The sequence below is a fragment of the Larimichthys crocea genome, chromosome XVII, assembly GCF_000972845.2.
Source record: "Larimichthys crocea isolate SSNF chromosome XVII, L_crocea_2.0, whole genome shotgun sequence".
NCBI classification, from domain to species: domain Eukaryota; kingdom Metazoa; phylum Chordata; class Actinopteri; family Sciaenidae; genus Larimichthys; species Larimichthys crocea.
In genome coordinates, this window is record NC_040027.1 from 2,411,709 (window position 1) to 2,433,176 (window position 21,468).

Sequence of the window (21,468 nt, forward strand, 5' to 3'; positions counted from 1 at the left end):
GAAAATAACAATTTCTCTTTAAGACACAGCAAATTGTGCGTGTCTTGATATTGCAGTTAAACTGAAGGACCATATCTATTGTTTCAGGCTGTTGACAATCATTTTGCAAGGCATATACTGTATTTTTAGAATGATTTTCCATCTTCCTGAAAGTTGTTGCTTTCTGTACATCTTATATTGTGAATAAAATCAGCATGGGAAGACTTGAAACCTGCTTCAGATATTCAATCATTCACAGTCAACACACAGTCAGCTTTGTTGTTTTTTTTCTCTGAGTTGTTCTATCTTCATGCAGTAATGTACTCTACAGCAGGACTGTTTTGATCTGCACTACAGGGACACAGCCTCCCATTGTTACCTCTATATCATTGCATCTGTTTACATGTATAGCTTACAACTCTCCCCGTATATACTGGAGGGTGAGACACATTGGCGTCATTGTTTAGGCTTCAGTGGCTTCAGGCTTGATTCATGGTCAGCAATAAACACAACAAGATACGCCAACAAAGAGAGAAATACGAGATGCACTGTGCATCTGCAGAGACAGTAAAACATAGATAAAATAACTAGCTATAAATAGCTATAAACACAATCTCTCTCTGCTGTGTTCCTCTGCCTCAGTGCTTTCTAGTTGTGGTTACTTGGCTGTAGTGATTATTAGTGATATTAGAGTCCAGCCTGTAGTCTGTGTAGTCTCTCGCCCCCACAGGTCAGCAGAGTTCAGCCCTACAGGAAGCGGCTGTCTGTGGGAGAGAGCAGACCAAAGCCACAATCAGGTTATTGCTTAGCCACGCTTCACCCACACTTAATGATAAAACTCTCCTTCTGCTTCTTTTTTCTTTCCCTGTCTTCTCATGCCCTTTTCCTCATTTCCTTCATTTTTGTCTCTACAGTTCTGTCTCTGTCCTTCCAAACCAGATCACCTTAGACGAATTGAAACTGAGATATGATTGAGTGACACTGTGTGATAAAAACAGATCTTATTTAGGAAGAGAGAAAGACAATAAGAAACTAATGCCGAAGTTCCACTCCTGCCATCGGCTACTGGTAATGCGCTTCCTCCAAAATCAATGAAAGCTGATCATATTGTGCTCGAGCTTTGATGCATTGTTACACACCTGATGGAAGCGTGCAAGCTCAACAATTGCCCAGATTAAATTCCTAACGGCTGATGCACATTTTCATCTTCATCTAGTGCACTGAACCAACAAAGAATAAAATCGATTTAGTTGTTTTATGGTTTATTGACTCAAATAAAAATAAGTCATAAAATGAATGGAAACCCACATAAGCTATCATGCTCACTTAAAGACAGGCCTGCAGTGCTTTTAGAGTGACAAACCTTATCTAAAAAACAAATTATTCCAAGTGCCTGGCTATTAGCTACTGTATTGCAGTTTGTTCAAGCTCAGCTCTTGTTTACATTTTGCACACAGTGGAAAAGCACCAAAGCTGTTGTTATGCACACTATTAACTATAGCGCAGCTGCATTTCCTGCTCCTCTTTCAAAACAAGCAGCTCTGTAACAGCTAGAATGACACATTGTCATGTTTAGTAGAATTTGTGGGTTATAGTAACTCTTCTGGGACTCTGAGAGTCTGAAATGAAAGGACAAACCAGGGGAATGTGACATTGAGGAATACAAAGGAAAGTAACTGGGCAAGTCAGAATGCATAAGAAGCAAGAGAGGCAGACAGAAGAGGAATGTACCTGAAACTAGAATTGTGTCTGTCTGTCTCTATTGTGTCCATTCTTTCTGTTTCCTTGTTGTCCATCCGAGCTGCTTTCCATGCAAGCAGACGAGGAGTGCTTACCCCTCCCTGTCAGCTCGTACATTTGCATAATGACTACACCTACATGTAGAGGGAAGAAAGAGATGAAGAATAAGTAATGAATGAAGTATGACGTGCAATATCTCTGTGTTTTTTCTAGAAAGTAAAGGGCAGCACGCATTTATTTTTATATGCTCTTATAATCCATTTTCACTGCTATATTAAAAGTTATGGATTTCAATTAGCAGTCTTCAGACAATAGGACTGTTTCCCTCTCTGTCTTGCCATCTCGCTGTCTCCCTGATTCTCATGCACACACACATTTGCACACACAATGCTCACCATGGTTCAGGTCACTTCCACTTGAGCAATCAGGTGAGTACTGTGGTCAGTTCAGTGGGCGCCTGTTTCAGTGTATAAACACTGTCTTTCCCCTGCCTGAAGGTCTTATCAGCAACTGGCCTTCCTGAGGATGTCTGCCAGCCCTGGCTCAGCCACATAAGAACAAACATATATGCACACACGCACGCACACACACACACACACACACACACACACACACACACACACACACACACACACACACACACGCACACACATGTTCTCAGTGGAAAATCCTAGTCATAGCTTCATTCGCAGTTTTTTCCATCTTAAAACCATCTCAATAATGGATATTCGTTGTTACAGAGAATGGGTACCACCTGAAATTATTTATTGTTGGACTGATGACAATACTTTAATTTGCCGTGAGCCATTTTGCATCCCAAACTGTAAAAACAATTCCCCTTCATCAGAGGAATTCGTAATAGTTTTCTCGTGGCTTGTTTGTTGACTTGTGAGCGCCTTGGTGGCTGGAGAATTTCTGTTCTGCAAAATGTCAAAAGCTGCACTTAATTTTACTCCTGACTGATTTATAACCAGATTTTAGCATTCAAAAGGTGTTTAGTGTTAATTCCATGCCATACCACTGCTTCTCCTATCTCTATCATGGGACACACAAAGTAATCCACACTCACCTACACACATAACCCAAGAGACCAAAGAGTGGATGTTTTTTTGGGGCTGGTACAAGTTAAAAATTCACCAGAGGAGAATGTGCAGACGACAATTTGTCAAAGAGTGTCTTAAGTATTCCCCTTGTCTCTGTGTCTGTATGCATCTTCTTGAAAGGAACAAAGAAACAAAGCAATGAAAACAAGACGATGGTCAGTGATATGCAAGGTTAGTCTAGACTATATATGGTCTGGAGCTGGAACTTTGTGCTTCCAAGAAGAGACAGTTGATAGTTGCATGTGTATCCAAGCAATGATACATGGTTTCTATAATACATACACACAACATGCATTTCAAACTTTGAAATAGTTATATCGGTACAAAGTGGAATCACTTTGAAAAATGTGGTGAGCCAACTTATTTGCTAAATATTATCAATCTTGAAAAGTCAAAATATATACAGTATTTTGCTTGATAAATGAGACACACTGTTAAGCTATGAAAAGAATGGTAAGCCTAAACATTGGTGTATTTCCAAATAGGATTGAACTGAAATGTCATGTATCCCAAAGCAAAACATGTTCTCATTAATGAATCATTACATTTTACTGGAAGTGAAAAAAGACAGATTCCAGTAAGCAATACTGGATTCTCTTTTTATCATACTCGATGTGTTTTTTCAGTTTCTTAAACACACACTCCCTGATTTTTACCAGTGTTCTCAAATATCCTCCCAGTTCACCTTTCATGTTTTAAAACCCAACCCTGAACTCTGCTGAACTTCAAAACACAAGCACAGTTGCATTTGGCAAATGGAAGCGCACATTTAGGTATAAAATGAAATCACATTTATGTCAAAATCTAACATTTGTGAGTTCATGGCATCTTCTACCATTTTATGTTATGGTTTGTTTAGTTAATTTTGAGAAGAAAACTTTTTTTCAGAAGGCTTCAAGCTGTTGGATTTGATGTTATTTCAGAACCGTGAGCTTTGCCAGTAAAAACAGTTTTTGTTTTTTTCGCACTCAGACACATGCACACACATACTGCAGGCCACACTCGCACAGATAATTGTGTGTTGCAAGACTTGGCATAAGTCTCAAGCTGCCAGTGTTCCAAAACTGTAACAATAGCACGCAAAATTATATTACAAGACATAGCACGCATTTAAAATGATTAGCAGGAGTGTATTCCTTTCAGTATAATGAAGAAAGGGATATTCCCAGAACTGAGACCATTTGAAAACATGCAATGTCAACAGTGTAACCTGATTTGAGGTGAGTTGAAGAATTAACTAAATCAAAACTTACTTAAGTCAGGCTGATGGTGAGTGATGACTGCAGTGCCTGGCGGTGCCTCGAACCATTATTAACAATTACATGCTGCATATTACAAATAATTCATTTTGCAGAATGTTTTGTTGTAACTCCCACAGTTAGAAAAACACTCACCATCTTCACCAACTCCAAGCTGTTATGCTGAACTACATGTTTATGAGCTGCGGAGTGCAGCAGTTAAAACAGTTTTAGGTTTTCACACTTGACGTGCAACCAGACACATTCAAACACATACATTTGCACAATCCTGGGGTGCCAGACTTTGCAAATTGCCTGTTGTTATTTTAACATTTAAACTGTGTGTTTTTGCCCACGCTGGAGCGCAGAGACTGCTGATATGCAACAATACACTGTCACATAGGCCTACTGTCTGCACCACGTAGGAATGTTTGCACAAATTAAAGTTCTATTTCAGACATAGAGAGTAAGTATCTGTCCACCAAGGTCCATGAATTCAGAGGAAATCTGACTGTCCACAAGTTGTACCCTGACACCTATTCTTGTATGCCCATCTCCTGCCGAGAAAAACAGAAGTTTCAGCTTGTGCCAAATGACAAAACTAGTGGCGCGGAGCGGTCGGTAGCATAGTGGGTTAAGCGGCCGCCCCGTGTGTGGAGGCTATAGTCCTCGCTGCAGCTGGCCCCGGTTCGAATCCCGCATCGGACGGCTAATTTACTGGATGTCACTCCCCCTCTCTCTGCCCCCTGCTTCCTGTCTATCTTCAGCTGTACTATCAATAAAGGCATAAAAGGCCCCCCCAAAAAAACTAGTGGCGTAGTAATACATGATGACAATGATGGCAGTGATCAGGTGACGTTATCATGGAGCAACAAAGTCCATGCACAGAGGAAATTGTGGTGGATGGAAGGTCAACAAAACATTCGATCATAACATGAGAGACAGCTGTTGCCGTTTCCAACTGATAATCAGCGTTGTTTTTGTTCCATAGTAACCACGTGGTTATTATTGCAACCACAACAAAAAAGTATCTTCAATCCTCAAACCCAAACCATGATCTTTCTCTCAAACCTAATCAAGTAATGGTCGTGCTTAAACGCAACAAAATTTTATCCATAGTGCTGCCAGATCATAAAACATATTATTTTCCAACAGTAATTTGTAATTTTTTGGAAGGTACAGATGGTGAGTATAAGTCTGGCTACAAGGCACTGCCCTTATAGGACTCACTCCAAAACGGATCTTGGTCTCCAGGCAAAGTAATTTTTCTTCACTTAAGCTGATGCAAAGGGTGTCTCTGATCATTCACCAGGCACCCGTCTACTTCAGCTGAAGTGCTTGATGCTTAAACAGCACATAAAACTCCCTCCCTTAACACATTTCCAATGTTGGAATTTGGTGGGGCTATACCTGGCACCTTTTGTAACTGAGATCAGATGAACATGCTCATTTCATGCAGTGAGCAGAGATGAAAAAGCATGTAGGGTTTTTATTTCGTTCTTTACACTTCCATCACTTATTTTATGCACAAACAAGTGTAGCACTATGAATGAGTTCGGTTAAGATTGTCTGAACGTGTGAGCTCTTATTTCCATATTTAAATGATTATCACAACTCGTCCCTGCCCAGACGTTGTCGATATACAAACTAGTTTGAGCGTCACCCAACCATTAGGCTCTTGGTCTTGGTTTGCCTTACCTTTGGTGACCCTTTAAGTAGTATTTAACTATTTCCCCACAGGTCTCAGGGTCATATGGTCATGGGAATCCCTCCACAATGATTGAAAGGGTCAGTCTAATACCCTGTATTACTGTGTGGGCTCAGTCCTCCATTCAATTTCATACGTGTATTTCATACTCCACCCTTGTTTGTGAACAACACAAAGAGATACTTGAACTTGAGGGAGCAACTCACTCCAAATCAATGTTTGTTTCAGTGCACACTATTTTGACGTTCCATTTTCATCTCTTTTAACATAAGAACGATCGAAATGGACAGACCATGTCTTACCTTGACACACGGAAAAAAAAGACAAGAGACAAGTGAGACTCCAAAAGTCCTAGGGGTCTAAGGTAGGATCTGATCCCTCCTGACAGGAGACGGTTCATGTGATCGGCAAAAGGGAAGCTTAACCCTCTAGGCCGCATTACACCCTCTTTCAGTTCACTGCTTTAGATGAAAGCATGTGAGCTGATTTTATGCTCTGTGTAGGACATAGAGGGAAACGGGAGGATTTAGCCATAGAAGATGTGAACATTGTCTGAGCTTATGTTTGAAGAGCCTCTGAGCAAGTCAACCCTCTTAAGAAAGAAGATCATGTCTTATTAATTTTAAAATACAAAACATGCACATCTTATATAACGGATATCAGGTGGTAGACCGAACATGAACATGAACATGACAAGAAGCATACTTAAAGCTTCTTGCAACCCACCACTGAAGTTCTAATATAATATAGAATTTCTGTTCACGTCACTCAGACTATATTTTTCATATTTAAAGTGTATTGGATTTGTTCTGTGTATTTGCATTCATTAGTGCAGTATTACAATTTGTCTCTCCCGCACACTTACAGACCTCCCCATATGTTCTGTTTCCCTTACACTTATTTAGTCATTACACACAGCATCATCAAAGTAAACAAGGTGATTTATGGCACAATTAAAGCACAAATTAGCAGTTAGGCTATCAGCAGTGTATGTCAGCTTTTCTCCCTCCAGTCTTAAATAAAGTGAAACCTTTTGCCTCATAAAACATCCATGCAGACTGGTTTGATTCAGAGAACCAGCAATGGTGCAGTTATGCCATATATCCATATGAATATTTCATATGTTCCGTGTCTCTGTGCACTCACATAGCATGCCAAGCCAAAGTGTGGAGGCTATATTTTCACAGATGCTGCGTGCTTGCTGCTGAGCTGTTTTAGGCTGGATGTTTGCTTTTAAAACGTGTTCCACAGACTCGCTAAGAGACGAATTAACATCGGTGGTCTGAGGTATCGGTGCAGGAGTGAGATAAGAGATAAGAACCATTAGCCTGGGCAGTTAGCCTATTTAAAGGCAGTTAATTATTTACCTCATTTACACTACAGAGTTTACTCATTACACCACTTTATGTAACTGAGATGGACAGAGCTAACCAGGGGGTTTACTTTTAATTTCACAGAGATGATTCGTCAGCAAGACTAGTCTGATGTTCTAAAAAACATTTTTGATCCAGTGTGTAGTGCGACCCAGTCAAAGCAGGCCTCGTGGCCCCATAGCAGCACAGAGGGGGTTGACTTTAAGTCCTCCAGCAATAATTAGACTGGTGCATAGTGGGAGTTCACTGTAAGGAAGGCCTTATGCCTCAGGCAAAACACACACACAGAAACACAAAGGGGTGCACACACCAAAAGATGCACGAACACAGACCCGTACACAAAAAAAGTTTGCATACACACAAACACGCACACAGAACTACTCTCTGCCTGGTGTTTCCCTTGTGGTGATTTGCACTTTAAGAAATCTCAAGTTGTACTCACACTCGCATTTGCATACACTTAAAATAGCTGAACTATCAACAAATACAGAGAGGCAGTTGTGGGTGATAACTGTGTGTGTGTGTGTGTGTACATGTGTTCTCCATTTAGCACATTTATATTTTAGGGTGTTATTTTTTTCTGGGCCAGTTGGTTGCAGTGGGCAGTCTGGTAAATCTATCATACTGATAAAGCTGACCAGCCGGCTTCTTCTCTTCTCTTCTCTTCTCTTTTCTTCTCTTTTCTTTTCTTCTCTTTACTTCTCTTCTCTTCTCTTCTCTTCTCTTCTCTTCTCTTCTCTTCTATTCTCTTCTCTCCACCCCTCAGCACTCCACCTCCACCTCTGCCAAGACCCCCACCCTTCCTCTCTCCTTGTTGTTTTTTCTTTCTTTCTCTGCTGAGGTTAAAAAGAAAGGCAGGGTCAATAGCACTCACAGAAACAGAAACAGGAAGGACAGGAGGTGAAAGGAACTGCTTGGCAGGTGAGAGGGAAAGCACTTCTTGAGAACTGACTCCTTTTTTAAGACTCATCATCCCATTTTCATCTTGTCATTTTTGCTTGTGTCCTCTCATTATTTTTCCTCCCTCATGAACATTTAGCTCTTTCTGTTTCTTAGGAAGACCATAATTTAATTTTGTTTTTCTTTGATCTACTACACCTCAAATCCCTCTTTTCTCACTCCATGGATTCTAGTCTATTTTTTGCAGGCACAGGTCACATGTGTTTGCCTGGGATGTGTGAGAAAAGGTGTGAAAGAGAGAGAGAGAGGAAAAAAAGAGTGCGTATGTGTTTGTAGAAATGTATGTGTACATGTGTGTGTGTGTGGGGGGGTGTATGTGTGTGTGAAAGAGGGGTAGTGTGGTGTTTTTCTGTTTGCAGAATGTTAGCACTCCTCACGCAGCTTCAGCAGCTGACACAATGCGGGAAGAATAAGTGGGCAGGCCGACAATCACACAACACACATGCATGCATTCAGCCATTCACACACGCACACACACACACACACAACACAGTGAAATGAGTATTGAGCAGCTCAGTGTGGCAATCAGCCAACTGTGGTATCTGAATGTTCGTGTCACATGTCTGGTTTGTGTACAGTGCATGTGTGCGTTTTTCTGTGTGCGTGCAAGCGGAAGCCAAGCTGGAAGGCTGTCATCATACCAAGATCAGCGGAGTGTGAATTTATAAGTGTTGATTTCTTCCCAGAGTTGTCCTTCCTGCTCTGCAGACTGTACTGCACCGCCATCGCCTGCATGGTTTTACACTAAGTAGGTGTCAGCCGGGCTTCTTATCACCAGGAGGTGTGTGGAATAAACTGTGCATTTGCATGCATGTTTGTGCGCACTTGGATGCACAAAAATGTCTTATTTCATGTTTGCCAGACTGCGTCGGAATTTCCTGATTGCATGCAAGTGTGTGTCTCTTCTATATCTTTTTTATGTGTCAGTAGACGTAGTGATTAATGAGCAGCGGGACCCAGATTTATTTATAACCCATGTTTCCGTGAGAGTTTGTAAACACATCAGCTCAACTTGTGTATATTGTATATTTGAATATTTTATACGTATTTGGTGTTTGTGTGTAGTGAGAATTGTACCTGTCATAGTGAGTGGAAGCTGATATAATGCGACATGGCAGAGCTGTAAGTGATCTCCTCTATGGTGGCATACAGTACACCTTCTCCCTCATCTGCCCTTTGTCATGTCTCTCCATCCTCTTGCTTTTCCCCCCATTTCTGCCATCTCTGACTGCCACATTCCCTTCTTTTCCTCATCTTCCCAACCATCTTCCTATCCTGCCCAACTCTGCCACCCATCTCTAACTGACCCTGCTTATTTTATCTCACCATCCCTTTCAACCCATTTTTAACATCTGCTAATGTTGACAGAGGAATAGTCAGATAGCCCACATACTAATTAGTGGTAGCAATTACTTCACGACCCTCATTAACTTGCATGAGTGGAAGTAGCCATAATGCTAACGTATCTCCAGCAAGAAGGGTTTAGCTGTGTGCTCCAATGAATAATAGATGGTGTGTCACTTCCTTTATCGCTAATGAAAGCGGGCAGCTGCTCCTTGTGCTGAAATACCACTAAGGCATGAGGAGATCTATGTGAAAAAAGGACGATGCTCTTATTTTGTGGACTGTGCTTTAAAGAGATTGAGCGATAGACCGATAAGAAAACAGTTGCAAGGAGGGCATGGCATACAGTAAGGGTTATCTGTCCTTTGACAGAAGAGGCAGAGGTAGGACAGGGTTGCTAATACTCCGGTCATGTCCAAACTAATGCAGATAAAATTGAAATGGCTTTTTTTTTTCCACTTACATCCTTTTCCCAGCACCAAAATAATCACACAGTGTAGACAAAGAAAGTACTTCTGCACAGCGATGATGTTAAAAAGTCTCTCTTCCATCTCTACCACCTTCCTGTGGTCTCTCATTTTGTATTTAAAACTAGTCGATCACATAATACAGGTGTCACATGAAATATGAGTATAAAATTGTAATTTGAGGGTCTGGAAGCAGCAGTTCAGGAATTACCACCTTGGTTAGTACCACTTATGAATCACAGTTAAATCAGCAATTTATACTCATGCAGTCACCCGATCAGAGAAGGAGAAGTTGTCTCAACGGGAACACTTGCAGTGTGTGCTCAGCTAGAGCATATTGAAATACAGAATAAATGATCACAGGAGAACGTAGCTGTACTCAGTGGAGACTGAGCAGGGTGTCCCAACACATTAATTTAACCAAAAAACGGAAGAGGATGTTGATGAAGAAGTATAATGTTTTGAGTCTTTTCACTGTTTTACCCTCTGGGATTGCAAAAACAATTGATAGGACCCCAGAGGGTTAAGTTCCTCTATTCTCTGAGAGCAGTAGTGTGGTGTGAATCTGAGCTGCCCAAAATAGCCTTGCTGAAAGGTTGAGCTCCATTGTTTTTTCCCCACAGAAGAACCAAGGTGTTAAGTAATTCTGCTGGTGAGGTGTGAAAACCTTCTTTGAACAGGGCCTGACATATTTCAGGCACTGCTTGTGGTCCAAATAAAGGACCAGATATAGTTCAAAATGGATACAGACACAGTTCTGTTTATATACTGTATAGACAGACTTGTTGACATGTTTGTTGGTGTAAGGTCTGCATGTATCGTGCACGGTTTTGTAAATGTTGGGCTGCATATGAACGCCAAAAATGTCCAACAAAATTTACATCACACAGAGGTTCTTGTTGGTGGATAGTGAAACTTTTGGTAAGAGAGTGTGAAGAACACCATGGTACTCTCTACCATGGTGTTCTTCACCCTCTCTTCTAAAACTTTATTGCTATTGCTGTACATGAAGTCAGTGAACTCCTACAGGTTCTCACTTCTTTCTGCATACCCATCACATGCTGCAAATCAACACAGCGCTCATATTTGGAAGCAGCATTAGCAGATATTTCCAAGCCGAATAGAAAGATACATTGAAGGTCATCCTCCACATGCATCCTGTACATTCTTTGTAAATGTAAGTGGAATGCTTGAGCTGTGCAGTGTTTGATTTTCTTATAACAAATTTTCTTGCTCAGAGGCAAAAGAAACTTGCTACTGAATAATAGAAACCATCAGCGTGTGCCTTTTGATTCTTTATTATTTTGTTTAAGCACATGTTTCTTTTGTGTGCTTAGAAAGAACATCATTTCAATTTGGCAGGGACAGAACAACCTTTAAAGTAAACTAAACTAAAGCAGACAGATGATATTTTGCATGCAGTTTATTTTTTTTGTCTCTTTAGGGCTCTACAAATAACTGATAACAAGCTTATGTCCCCCTTTTTTTTCTCTTTCAGAACAACATATAGAAATTTATTTTCCACTCGAAGATGGGTTCTCTATTAAAATATCCAGTGCAGGATATCTTAATTTGGAGCAGAACAAGCAGTTTGAACTGACCTAAAACAGTAGCTTACTCACTACAGCCCTGCAGGATATTTTTTGCCAACTGTGTGATGAAGGCCATAGACGGAAGTTCCCTCTGTCAATTTCTCTCTGGGGTTGGGAGCCAGATGTTGTGTAGCACAAAGCGAACAATCTGGTCCCTTCTGAATACAGACACTGTCATACTGGAGTAGACTAGATCATACTGGATTAGAAATCTAGAAGATGAACTGGAACAGACCTAACAGAGCTGGAGTGAAAATGATTAAAGGCAAATTAGCCCAGCAGATGTATTCTAGTAGTGCAGTATTTTTGTCATGTACTATACATAGACTGAGATAATATAAGACTGGAGTGTGATGGACCAGACTGTGCTCAAATAACTCTTGCAGAGCAGAGAGATTGATCTGTTCCTGTCGAGCACACACTCAGACTAAGCACTGAGATATCAGATAAATGTCTCTTAGTTTTGTCTTCATGATCTGGATGCGAACAGCGTCCTTCATTCGATCTGGTTCAGCAATCAGAAACGTTCCAGTTCCCAGTGGTCTTGTCAGTGAATTTCCTCAATTTTCTCAGTTCACCACTCTGGAGCATCTCCATACTGCAGTGTGTCATTATGCAGAATTGTCATCAACACCTGCAACTCACTAGATTGAACTAATTGCACCATCAGCTGTGTTTCTCACATAGGGAAATTCTGTGTAATGGGACACAGATGAGTACAAAACGAAGAACAAACATCTTTAATGTAACCTCCTGAAACAAGAAACATGATTGATGGCAGTTTTTATAATGTGAGATGATAGATTCATGATTTAAAGCAAGACTTTTGTTAAACAACGGCTAATGGGAAATGCTAAAATGAATAGTACAAGAACAGCACAAGCACAGCCAAGCTACTCTGGTCATACCAGACCAAGTCTGTAGTAGCAAAACCACTGAGTGTATTGAAATGACTAAAGGGGCATTCTATTGTTGGTGGATTCCACTTTTATTTGTAGAAGTAATATTGTGTTATTTCCTCTTTCCAAAGTTGCATAGTGTCACTTTAAAGATACGAAAATAGCACAGGGGAGACTACACTTTGTGTTGTGAGCTTTTAAGCAGGTGTGCACAGGCAGGTAGCACAAGTCTTTGTATTTCATGATACCAAAATTGCACATGCTGATTTTTTAATTTTTTTTTCAATTTACTGCTACACCCCCTTTCTCCTCTTAAAATACATATTTATATCAACAACTGATTCAAATAACAAAAATACAAAAAACAATAACTCAATACTAGCATTGCATCCACTTCACCGTAGAAGCTCTTTACAGGACAGTCAGTAATGGACCTAATAGCTCTTATACCTCAAATTATGTAATCCTACTTAGTAAAATCTTTTAAATCCAGAAAACCATGTGTAACAGCTGAAGTTAGAAACTTGGATTTCCCTTTTAATCCAGTAACTTTTTGTAAATTATCTTCAGGCGGCTTTAAATGTTACTGCTGAACCTTTTAAACACACAAATGAGGTTGCAGAGTAATCTTTGACTGAGGTGCCCCATGAGATAACACCTTTTGCTCCTTTGTTAAAATAGCCCTATACTGTAAGATTGTACTGCAGTGGGAATTTAAGCAAACTATTCATTACTATGAATAGGTATGTCTTTATCTGTGTCCCTGTGTCCGTCTGCACATGTGCTCTTTCTTGTATTTGTTTGTGTCTATCTCAGGCTGAGAGTTGGCATATTAAGCTGTGCAGTCCTGGCTTTATTCTCATGGTAGTACAAGGGTAAACAGAGATAGCTGGTCCTATGTCAGGGCTGTGATAAGGACTTGGGACCTGTGTTATTGCTGCTGTCCTGCCTTCTTCTCTCTCCTCTGCTGCTGCTGCTTTCACATTGACTCATGTTTAGAGGTACAGCTGCAACCGTTGCACAGTGTTCGTAATGCATTCATGTGTACGTGACAGAAGGAGCACTGGAAGAGAGGGAACCATAACGGTAAAGCCACTCTGCATGGCTGAGATATGAGTGTGAACAGCTGCCACTCCCATCTTTGCCGCTTTTCACTTTCTCACTTACTTTCTCTCTTCCAACCGCCCACCTCCTGTCCCCTTCTGGAGCTCTCCAATCTTATTTCCTGTCGGCCTGTCTTCTATCTAAGCCTGCTCTGTGTCAGTGTTTTAGACTAATTCAATCTCCAGTACACAGGCACTCCAACGTAATGACCCATGACATTCAATTAATGCTCCCCTCCCCCTTCTTGGTAGGTTGGGTCAGAAGTAATTTTCTGTGTATGTGTGTTTGTCTCGTGTGTATGTGTGAATTTCTGAGCTAGTGTATAATTTGAAAACCTTGGCAGTTAGTGTAACTTTAATTTGTATCATTATGTGCTGTATTTGCAGGAAGTTTAAAATGTTTAAAATAGCAGTTTTCCCCATGGACTGCCATGTTTTGACACTTTACAATACAGAGTTGAGTATTTAGTTGGTTTCCCTGGGTCTCTGTTGCAAAATACCCTCAAAATGGTTGAGGTTTCCATGTTGATGACATATGAAAACCCCTGGCTGTCAGTATGAGCTTATTTACTGTACTCTCATTATTCCTGTCTTCCGGGCTGCACATTACTGACGTCGTCGCCTCACGACCAGCTGTCACACTTATTGCATTGGCGTTGAGAGCATGTCCTTTAAGGGGTTATCTGCATGTGTGTGCATGCGAGACCTGGAGTGTTTCCTGTTCAAACACAACCAGACAAACCTACACACTGTAAGCAATGTCAGCACACACACACAAGGAGACACTGACAAAGAAACTAAATTGGTACAGACACACCCAAACAAGGTTTTGGGGACACACACACACGCACACACACACACACATCCGTGGCATCCTTTGAGATTTTTGTGTAGCCAGTAGAAAATACTATTAATTTGGATTAGCATAGCTTTTATGAGCTGCCAGCTCATAGTCATTAAAGCTGTAATCCAGTGTGGATCGTGCATCATCAGTGTCATCAGGGGCTTCCAATATTTAATCACTAACCTAACCTGGATAATCTAGTAGTAACCATGCTGCAATACCACTGCTTGCATACCCAAACTTATGTATTTCCAGTGGATGTTTATAGACTGATCTAATGGCTCATCATTTATGGTGATCATCCGTATTACCCTGCTGAAGCTCACCAAATATAAAATGATTTTTCTGTTGCTCTGAGGCCTCCATTAGCCACATAAGAGCTACTTTAATTAAAAGAGGAAACTTTTAAAAAATCCTCACTGTAGGGAAGGTCAGGTAGAGTCTTTCTCATTAGGGAAATTCTTTGCAGTTCTGTCAAGTCACTGATTGTTACTGTGGCAATTCTTTTCACAGCATCATCTTTTCTGTCACTTCTGTCTTCCTCATTTCTTTCTGTCATACTCGTCTGCCAAACTCGAGCTTTCATATTTTTTTTTGCCCTTGTATTCCCCACCTTATCTCTATTCTTTCTTCTCTCCTCCCCCCTTTTTTAACCTCCCCCTCTTTCTGTTCCCTTCTCCATTCTCCCCCATTCTACCTCTGTCTCTCCGTTTCAGTAATGATCTAATTAAGGAGGGTTTTGTTGCCTGTCCACTGTGTATAATTGCCAGCGGGGTCTGCCTGTACTTCACGCAGCAATTACGAGCGGCATTCTTCTGCCCTGAAATCGGCTAATTAAGCCTTAAGGACAGTGAGCCGATCGTAGTCGCACTAAGCATCAGGAGGAGTCAGGAATGCCTGTGCTCCTGGGACGTGCAGAAGTAGTGGATTGAAGAATGGTTGCCATGGTAGCGATCACATGGGTGTCAGATCCTGTGCAGAGGCTGTCAGTCAGTTCATCTGTGTCTGTCTCACTCTCAGTGTTTGTGTGTACATCTGTCCATCTGTAACAGAGACAACAATTCTGCTCCAGGTCACCAGTTTATTATTATTATTATTATTATTAAGGCGCAATCTATGAAGAGGTTACAAGGGCCAAACAGAGCTTGTCACAGTTCCTGTTTCGGTCCCTGGCTGGACTGCCTGTCATTTTGATTGATTACATTGCCAGCTCATGTAATGCTTGCCTTGCAATATGTCGCCACTCAGCACTGCACAACACACAGTTTATCCTGTGGCCAGTACAAACTACTGTATATCACCTAAGTACTGTGTTGTACAAGCACACAAACATATCTAAATGTGCTCAGTTGATGTCTTAATCCAATTTTAATAGTATAATCAATTACAACAACTGGTTTATTGAGGGTCTCTGCATAAGACATTGTTTTCAGTATCACAGGCAGATGCATTGTGGAGGTGCATGCTCCCATTCTTTTGAGACATTAAAGCAGTCATTTCAAATGGGAAAACTGCCTCTTTAAAAACAGACTTTCCATGTTCCCACAAGAGCACTATCTTCTTTCAGTGTAAAAATGGTATCAGGAGGAATAGGAAGGGAAATAACATATGATAGAAACACCATTAAAGCAAAATGACCTGGACTGTTGCATTATTAACTATTTGTATTAAAATATATCTGCAGTAAAATGCAACCCAGGGGCATAATAAAATACAATGCATGGAAGCCTGGTGTAAAAAAAAAAAAAAAAAAACCTCAATATGTACTAGCTGTTCCAATACATTAATTGTATATACTGTGTTAGAGCACCTACTAAAATGAATGAATGAATGCTTATTAAACCAGAGCTTCAGGCACATGTCCGCTATGTTTCTTACATAGCAGATATGTTCTCCAGTGACAGTGAAATCTGGATGAATTGCCTGGGTTTTAGTATTAGTATTGGATATTTTATTAGGAAGCTTTACATAAGCCCTTAAAAGTTTTGACTCCCCTTGCTGAATTGTTTTCCGTCTCTCTTACCTCTAGCTTTCAGTAAGCTCATTGTAAAAAAACAACAAAAAAAACGGCAAGGGCTCTGGTTTCTTGGCTTCTCCAACTGGAACAAATGATACAAAGTGGCACCAAATGGAAAGTGTTCCCTTCTATGGGTCTGTCTAGGGTTGTGTTGACTTTAACTGGCTTCTAAAGGTCTGGCTCAGCAAGGCAAACAAATTAAGTTAATGGACACAATGACGCTGCCTTTCCCCTCTCTGTGCAATTAATATATGCTGTTGCTTGCTATAACTTAATAATGTTGTCTTCATTTATTAGACTGCATAATAATGAACTGCATATTGACCTTTGTGTTACATTTAAGGTCTTCGCTGAATACAGCCTCATAATTGAAAGCCTTTCCATCTGGACTGCTGAACAATTATCATACATCCATTTGCTGTAGTGTTCTGTGTTTTGTTGTGCAATTATAATTACAATATTACTGCATGCATATTAAGCATCATGTTGGGTTTACTTGATATGTTTCAATTTGCTTATGCTAGATTTGACATAAGTCAACTTTTCTGTCATTATTTTCTGTCAACCTAGCCAAGGCTGGAGTATGGTCTTAAATAACTTATTTCACAGAGGCATATATTGTTCTGTTGTTGTATGAGTTGCTTTAGTTTCTGTACGGAATAAGTGAAAACTTCAACAAAGGAAACTTATTTACTATATTTCAAGCTGCAACCACAAGGACCAGACGCTGTTTTCTATCTTTCATTTGATTTTACAGATTTGCCATTGTACTCTAAAAATGAGAGAGGGCAGAATGTGAAGTTTTGTTCTTTTTAGACGATGATGATGGGTAATATTTCAGTTTCTCACACAGCTTTCTCATTTATTTCTTTTTTCCAGGCTGCCAGCTCCAACTGTAGCAAACACAAGTCGATGACTGAGAACTCTGCCTCCCATGATGGACAAGAAAAGTGGTGAGTGTCACTAAGCCTGCATTTAAACAAACAACCCCCTTGCTTCTGACTTGTTGTGACACAAATCAGATTTTTTACAACTGTAAGAACAGTAAATGCACTGTAGAATCTGATTTTTTTCCATTATACAAAATATCTGACACAGACAGTAAAACATTCAACTTCCTGTTACTATATGTGGCCAAAAGCAGTGAAGGGTTTATGTTGTATTTCTTCAGGTGTTAACCGCCTCCTGACACAGCAGGAGTAGCATTTTGCATGCTGATTAGTTTGTTTTGGCGTAATCACTGCATGATAATTACTTCCCAGTAAGTGATATGGTTTTACATAATGAAGCACCATGTGTGCAGCACAGTACAGCCTGTCTGTACAAGTGGGTGAAAAGGAATAATGATGCTGATGATAATCTGTTATTTGGATCATGTTCATTTTATCAAGCATTTGCACATGGAAATATATTTTAGTTGCATAATTTTAGCTATCGTAATAATTTCTAGTAGAAGGAGAAGCATTGATTGATGGATTTCCATGTTAATTTCTTACAGCCAATGGCTTTCAGTCCAAGGCCAGTGAGGGTGGTGTTCAGAGGAAGCAGCTGCCCTACTCAGTGGAAACTCCCTATGGCTTCCACCTGGACCTTGACTTCCTCAAGTATGTTGACGATATTGAAAAAGGCAATACCATCAAAAGGGTCCACATTCAGCGTAGAGTCAAGGGCCCACCTAAATTCAGCACTCTGCCCAGAAATTTCAGCCTTCCTGGGCATGGAGCCAGGCCTGTCCCTAAAGAAAAAGACACCCCTTGGTCTGGGACGTCCACCTTGGGGCCCAAGCCTAAATCACGGGTGACAGAGGTCCAACAGATCTACGACTTCAGGACAAGTGAAGGGGGAACTTCCAGTCAAAGCAGCAGGGGAGCAACTAGTCCAGGAACTGCCTATGTGTCAGCAAAGCCAAGAGATGAATTAGGAACTGGGGCTCGGGATGGTGAAGTTGTGGGGATTCAAAGCCGGCCAAACTTGCTGCGAGCATCAAGCATGCCCATCACCTTACAGCAGCGTAAAGGCTCTGATTCAAGCAGCCCAGACCGTACTGTGGGAACACCGGAGAGTGGCTCCACAGAGAACATGTTTCGTCCGTCGCCGGACATAACAGAGAGACGGTGTGTTCTCCAGGATCGGACAGGACTTCACCAGCAGATCACGGTGGCGCTGAAGCGGGTCAGAGAGCTTGAAGAGCAGGTCAAAACCATCCCAGAACTAAAGGCTCAGATCTGCTCACTAAGGGAGGAGAGGGAGAAACTACTTATTCAGCTCCAGGCCCAGGCCCAGGCCCAGGCCCAGGTTTCCACATCATCGTCTACTATAATACAGAGTTCCGACTCTGGGACACACACTCAGCCACAAGGACACAGACCTTCAGAAGGGCTCAACCTAGCTCTGATGACCCAACTCACTGAAGGTTTAGAAGCTTCAGAGTGCATGCCAGCAAAGCTGGTAACAGGGAAAGAGAAACAAGGTGTGACAGAAAAAAGTTTAGTGTTAGAAAAAGAGAAACAGACAAATCAGGAATCTGTCAAGAGCTCCTCAGCACATGGAGAAATGGGTGGGTTGTCAAAGCAAGAATCCGAGAGACAGACACAGCTGTTAGAAAAATCAGACAAACAAAAAGAGACATCAGAGAGTCCACTGGCGCATGCAGTGCAAAAGCTAACACAGAACATTGCAGGACAAGAATTAACATCACTTATGGTGGCTATAAAAGATGCAGAGGCTAGCAGTATTCAAGATGGTAATGCAGCAAAAGGAGGACAACCTGTGGACAGTACGCAGATGCTGCAGGAGAAGCTTATGGCACTGGAGGCTAAACTTAGTCAAGCTAGTCAAGAGCTGGATAGAACTAATAATCTTTTGAAACAACAATTAGAGGAGAACAAGGTTAAAGAGGATAAAATACTTCAACTGAGTGAGGGAATGAGGGTAGAGGTGTGTACTACAGAAGCACACAGCAGACCGAGAAGAGAGAGTATTGACACAGGGACAGAGACAGAGAGAGTAGATTTTGCCAACCAAGAGACAGAGACAGAATCACTTGGTACAATAGATCAGGGGACAGATACAGATAGAATTTGTATTGAAGTGTGTGTACCCAAACCAAGGACTGGAAGTATAGATCAAGGAACAGATACTAATGAAGTTGGCACACATGAACCGGTGACAGAGATGGAGGCAGAAGTAGCTGCTGTCAGCCCACCAAGACCCAGAGCCAACAGCATGGAACGAGGCACAGTTACTGAGAGGGTCCCTACTCAGGATCAGATGACCGAGACGCCTGTAGCGGAACGGGTAGACCAAGTCACAGAAACAGAGGGAGAGACAGTAACGGACCATCCACAGAGGCCGAGGGCTAGCAGTGCGGACCGGGGGACAGAGACAGAGAGAGTAGACACTGTGGACAGGGTGACAGAGACAGAAGAAGCACAGAGGACAGACCAGCAGACTGAGACAGAGATAAATAGACGCCAGCATAACAATCCAGCCAGAAGTGCAGAAGCAGAGAGTCAAGTGAGCGAAAGTGCAGAGAGTGAAAGAGAAGATGTAGGTAGTGTGGTCAGTGAGAGAGTGGAAGATAACGAAGCAAATGAAAGAAGAGGTAGTGGAGATAGTGGAAGCATGGTTGTGAAAGCTGTCACAGAGAGTCCAACTGTAGTTATAGAAAGTAGAGTTGATCAAACTGTAGTTTCAGACATTGTGAGCCAGCATGAAGACCATACCAGTCCAATTCAGGAGTCTGTAGCAGGAGAAAATACAGAATCTAGAATTGAAATGGTTGTGGCAAATGACTCAGAAACGAAAGAAATGACACCCCCAAAGAGTGAAGTAACAGAAATTGTAGAATCACGACAGACTGCTCTGGAGACTGAGAAGAAACAAACAGAAGAAGGTGAGATTGTGTGTGCAACAATCAGAGAAACTGTAGTAATTGACACCGTTGTAGTAACAGCAGAGAATTCAGTGAAGACAGTAGTTCCTGTAAGACCCCAGAGAGGCAGAAAGCCTTCAGCAGAGCAGGTACAGCCCTCGCCTCCTCAGCTTCAGGCTGCACCTGTGCGTCCTCGTAGGGGATCCAGTGAAACTCAAGCCCAGAAATCACAGCCTCAGACAAAAACCCAACCCCAGGTGCAAGGTCCAACTCAGCAAGAGACCCAAACCCCTACACAACCCTCTGAACCACAGATAAAACATCCTGCCCCATCTCCGTCTCAGGTTGAGGACCACACCATAGCAAAGAGGCCCCCTAAGGAGCCCAATGAGAAACAATCTCAATCTCAGACTGTGACTCAGGGCCCATCTCCAAGCTCTAGTGAAGTCCAAACCAGGCCCAAATCAATTCAGTCTCATACCACTGCAACGCGACGGAACTCCAAAGAACTGAAAGCACTACAGAAGGGATCCAGTGTATCACAACCTCCTCGCCGTGGATCAGGAGAAGCCCAGGCCCGCACAACTCGCCAGGGGTCATGTGACACCCAAACTCCATCTCAGGGCTCTCGTAGAAGTTCCAGTGAGATTCAATCCCCTCACAAGGATGACAGCGAGACACAATCTCTGCGCAGAGGTTCCAGTGAAACAGGTCAGCGTCGTGGTTCAAGCGAAGCCTCACGTCGAGATGCTGGAGATGCCCAACCCCCTCGCAGAGGCTCCAGTGAGTCACCAACATCGCCTGCGGCTTTGGGCCAAGTCGTAACCCGGTTAACAGGGCTTCTGGGGGAGCAGTGGGCACAGCTGGGGGGCAGCTCTGGGGCTCAACAGACGACCAGTCAGCAGGAGACCCCCAGCACCCAGAAACAGACAGCAGTGAAAAGAGCAGAGGCAGGCAAAGGAGCAGCAGCCAAGCCTGCAGGAAAAGCAGTCCCTGCAGCAACAACAGGGAAACCAGCAGGGAAGCCTGGTCCTTCCAAAATGAGCTCTATTCAAAGTCAACTGGTCAGCTCCCTCAGTGTCCTCTCTGCCTTTTACTCACCAAGCCAGAAAGCTGCTGCTGCCAGCAAACAGCAGGAACAAGGTATGCTCGTGGTTCACTTAGGACCCCATGGTTTATACACATTTGTGCATGTGACTATCATACTTGCTTACCTATCTGTAATAG

General features: G+C 42.0%; 1 protein-coding gene across 3 annotated transcripts in view; it reads left to right on the forward strand.

The window, feature by feature from the left end:
- Window positions 1-21,468, forward strand: part of kank4 (KN motif and ankyrin repeat domains 4) — a 71,055-nt gene that overhangs the window by 35,432 nt on the left and 14,155 nt on the right. For 2 of the 3 annotated variants that reach the window (XM_019265270.2, XM_010730939.3), the window contains exons 2-3: window positions 17,247-17,320; window positions 17,866-21,384. In XM_019265270.2, the coding sequence (XP_019120815.2) occupies window positions 17,302-17,320; window positions 17,866-21,384 (3,538 nt within the window). In that variant the 5' untranslated portion in view covers window positions 17,247-17,301. Of the gene's footprint in view, window positions 1-8,006; window positions 8,063-17,246; window positions 17,321-17,865; window positions 21,385-21,468 lie in introns of those variants that run through there. The other variant, XM_019265271.2, reaches the window with a different exon arrangement.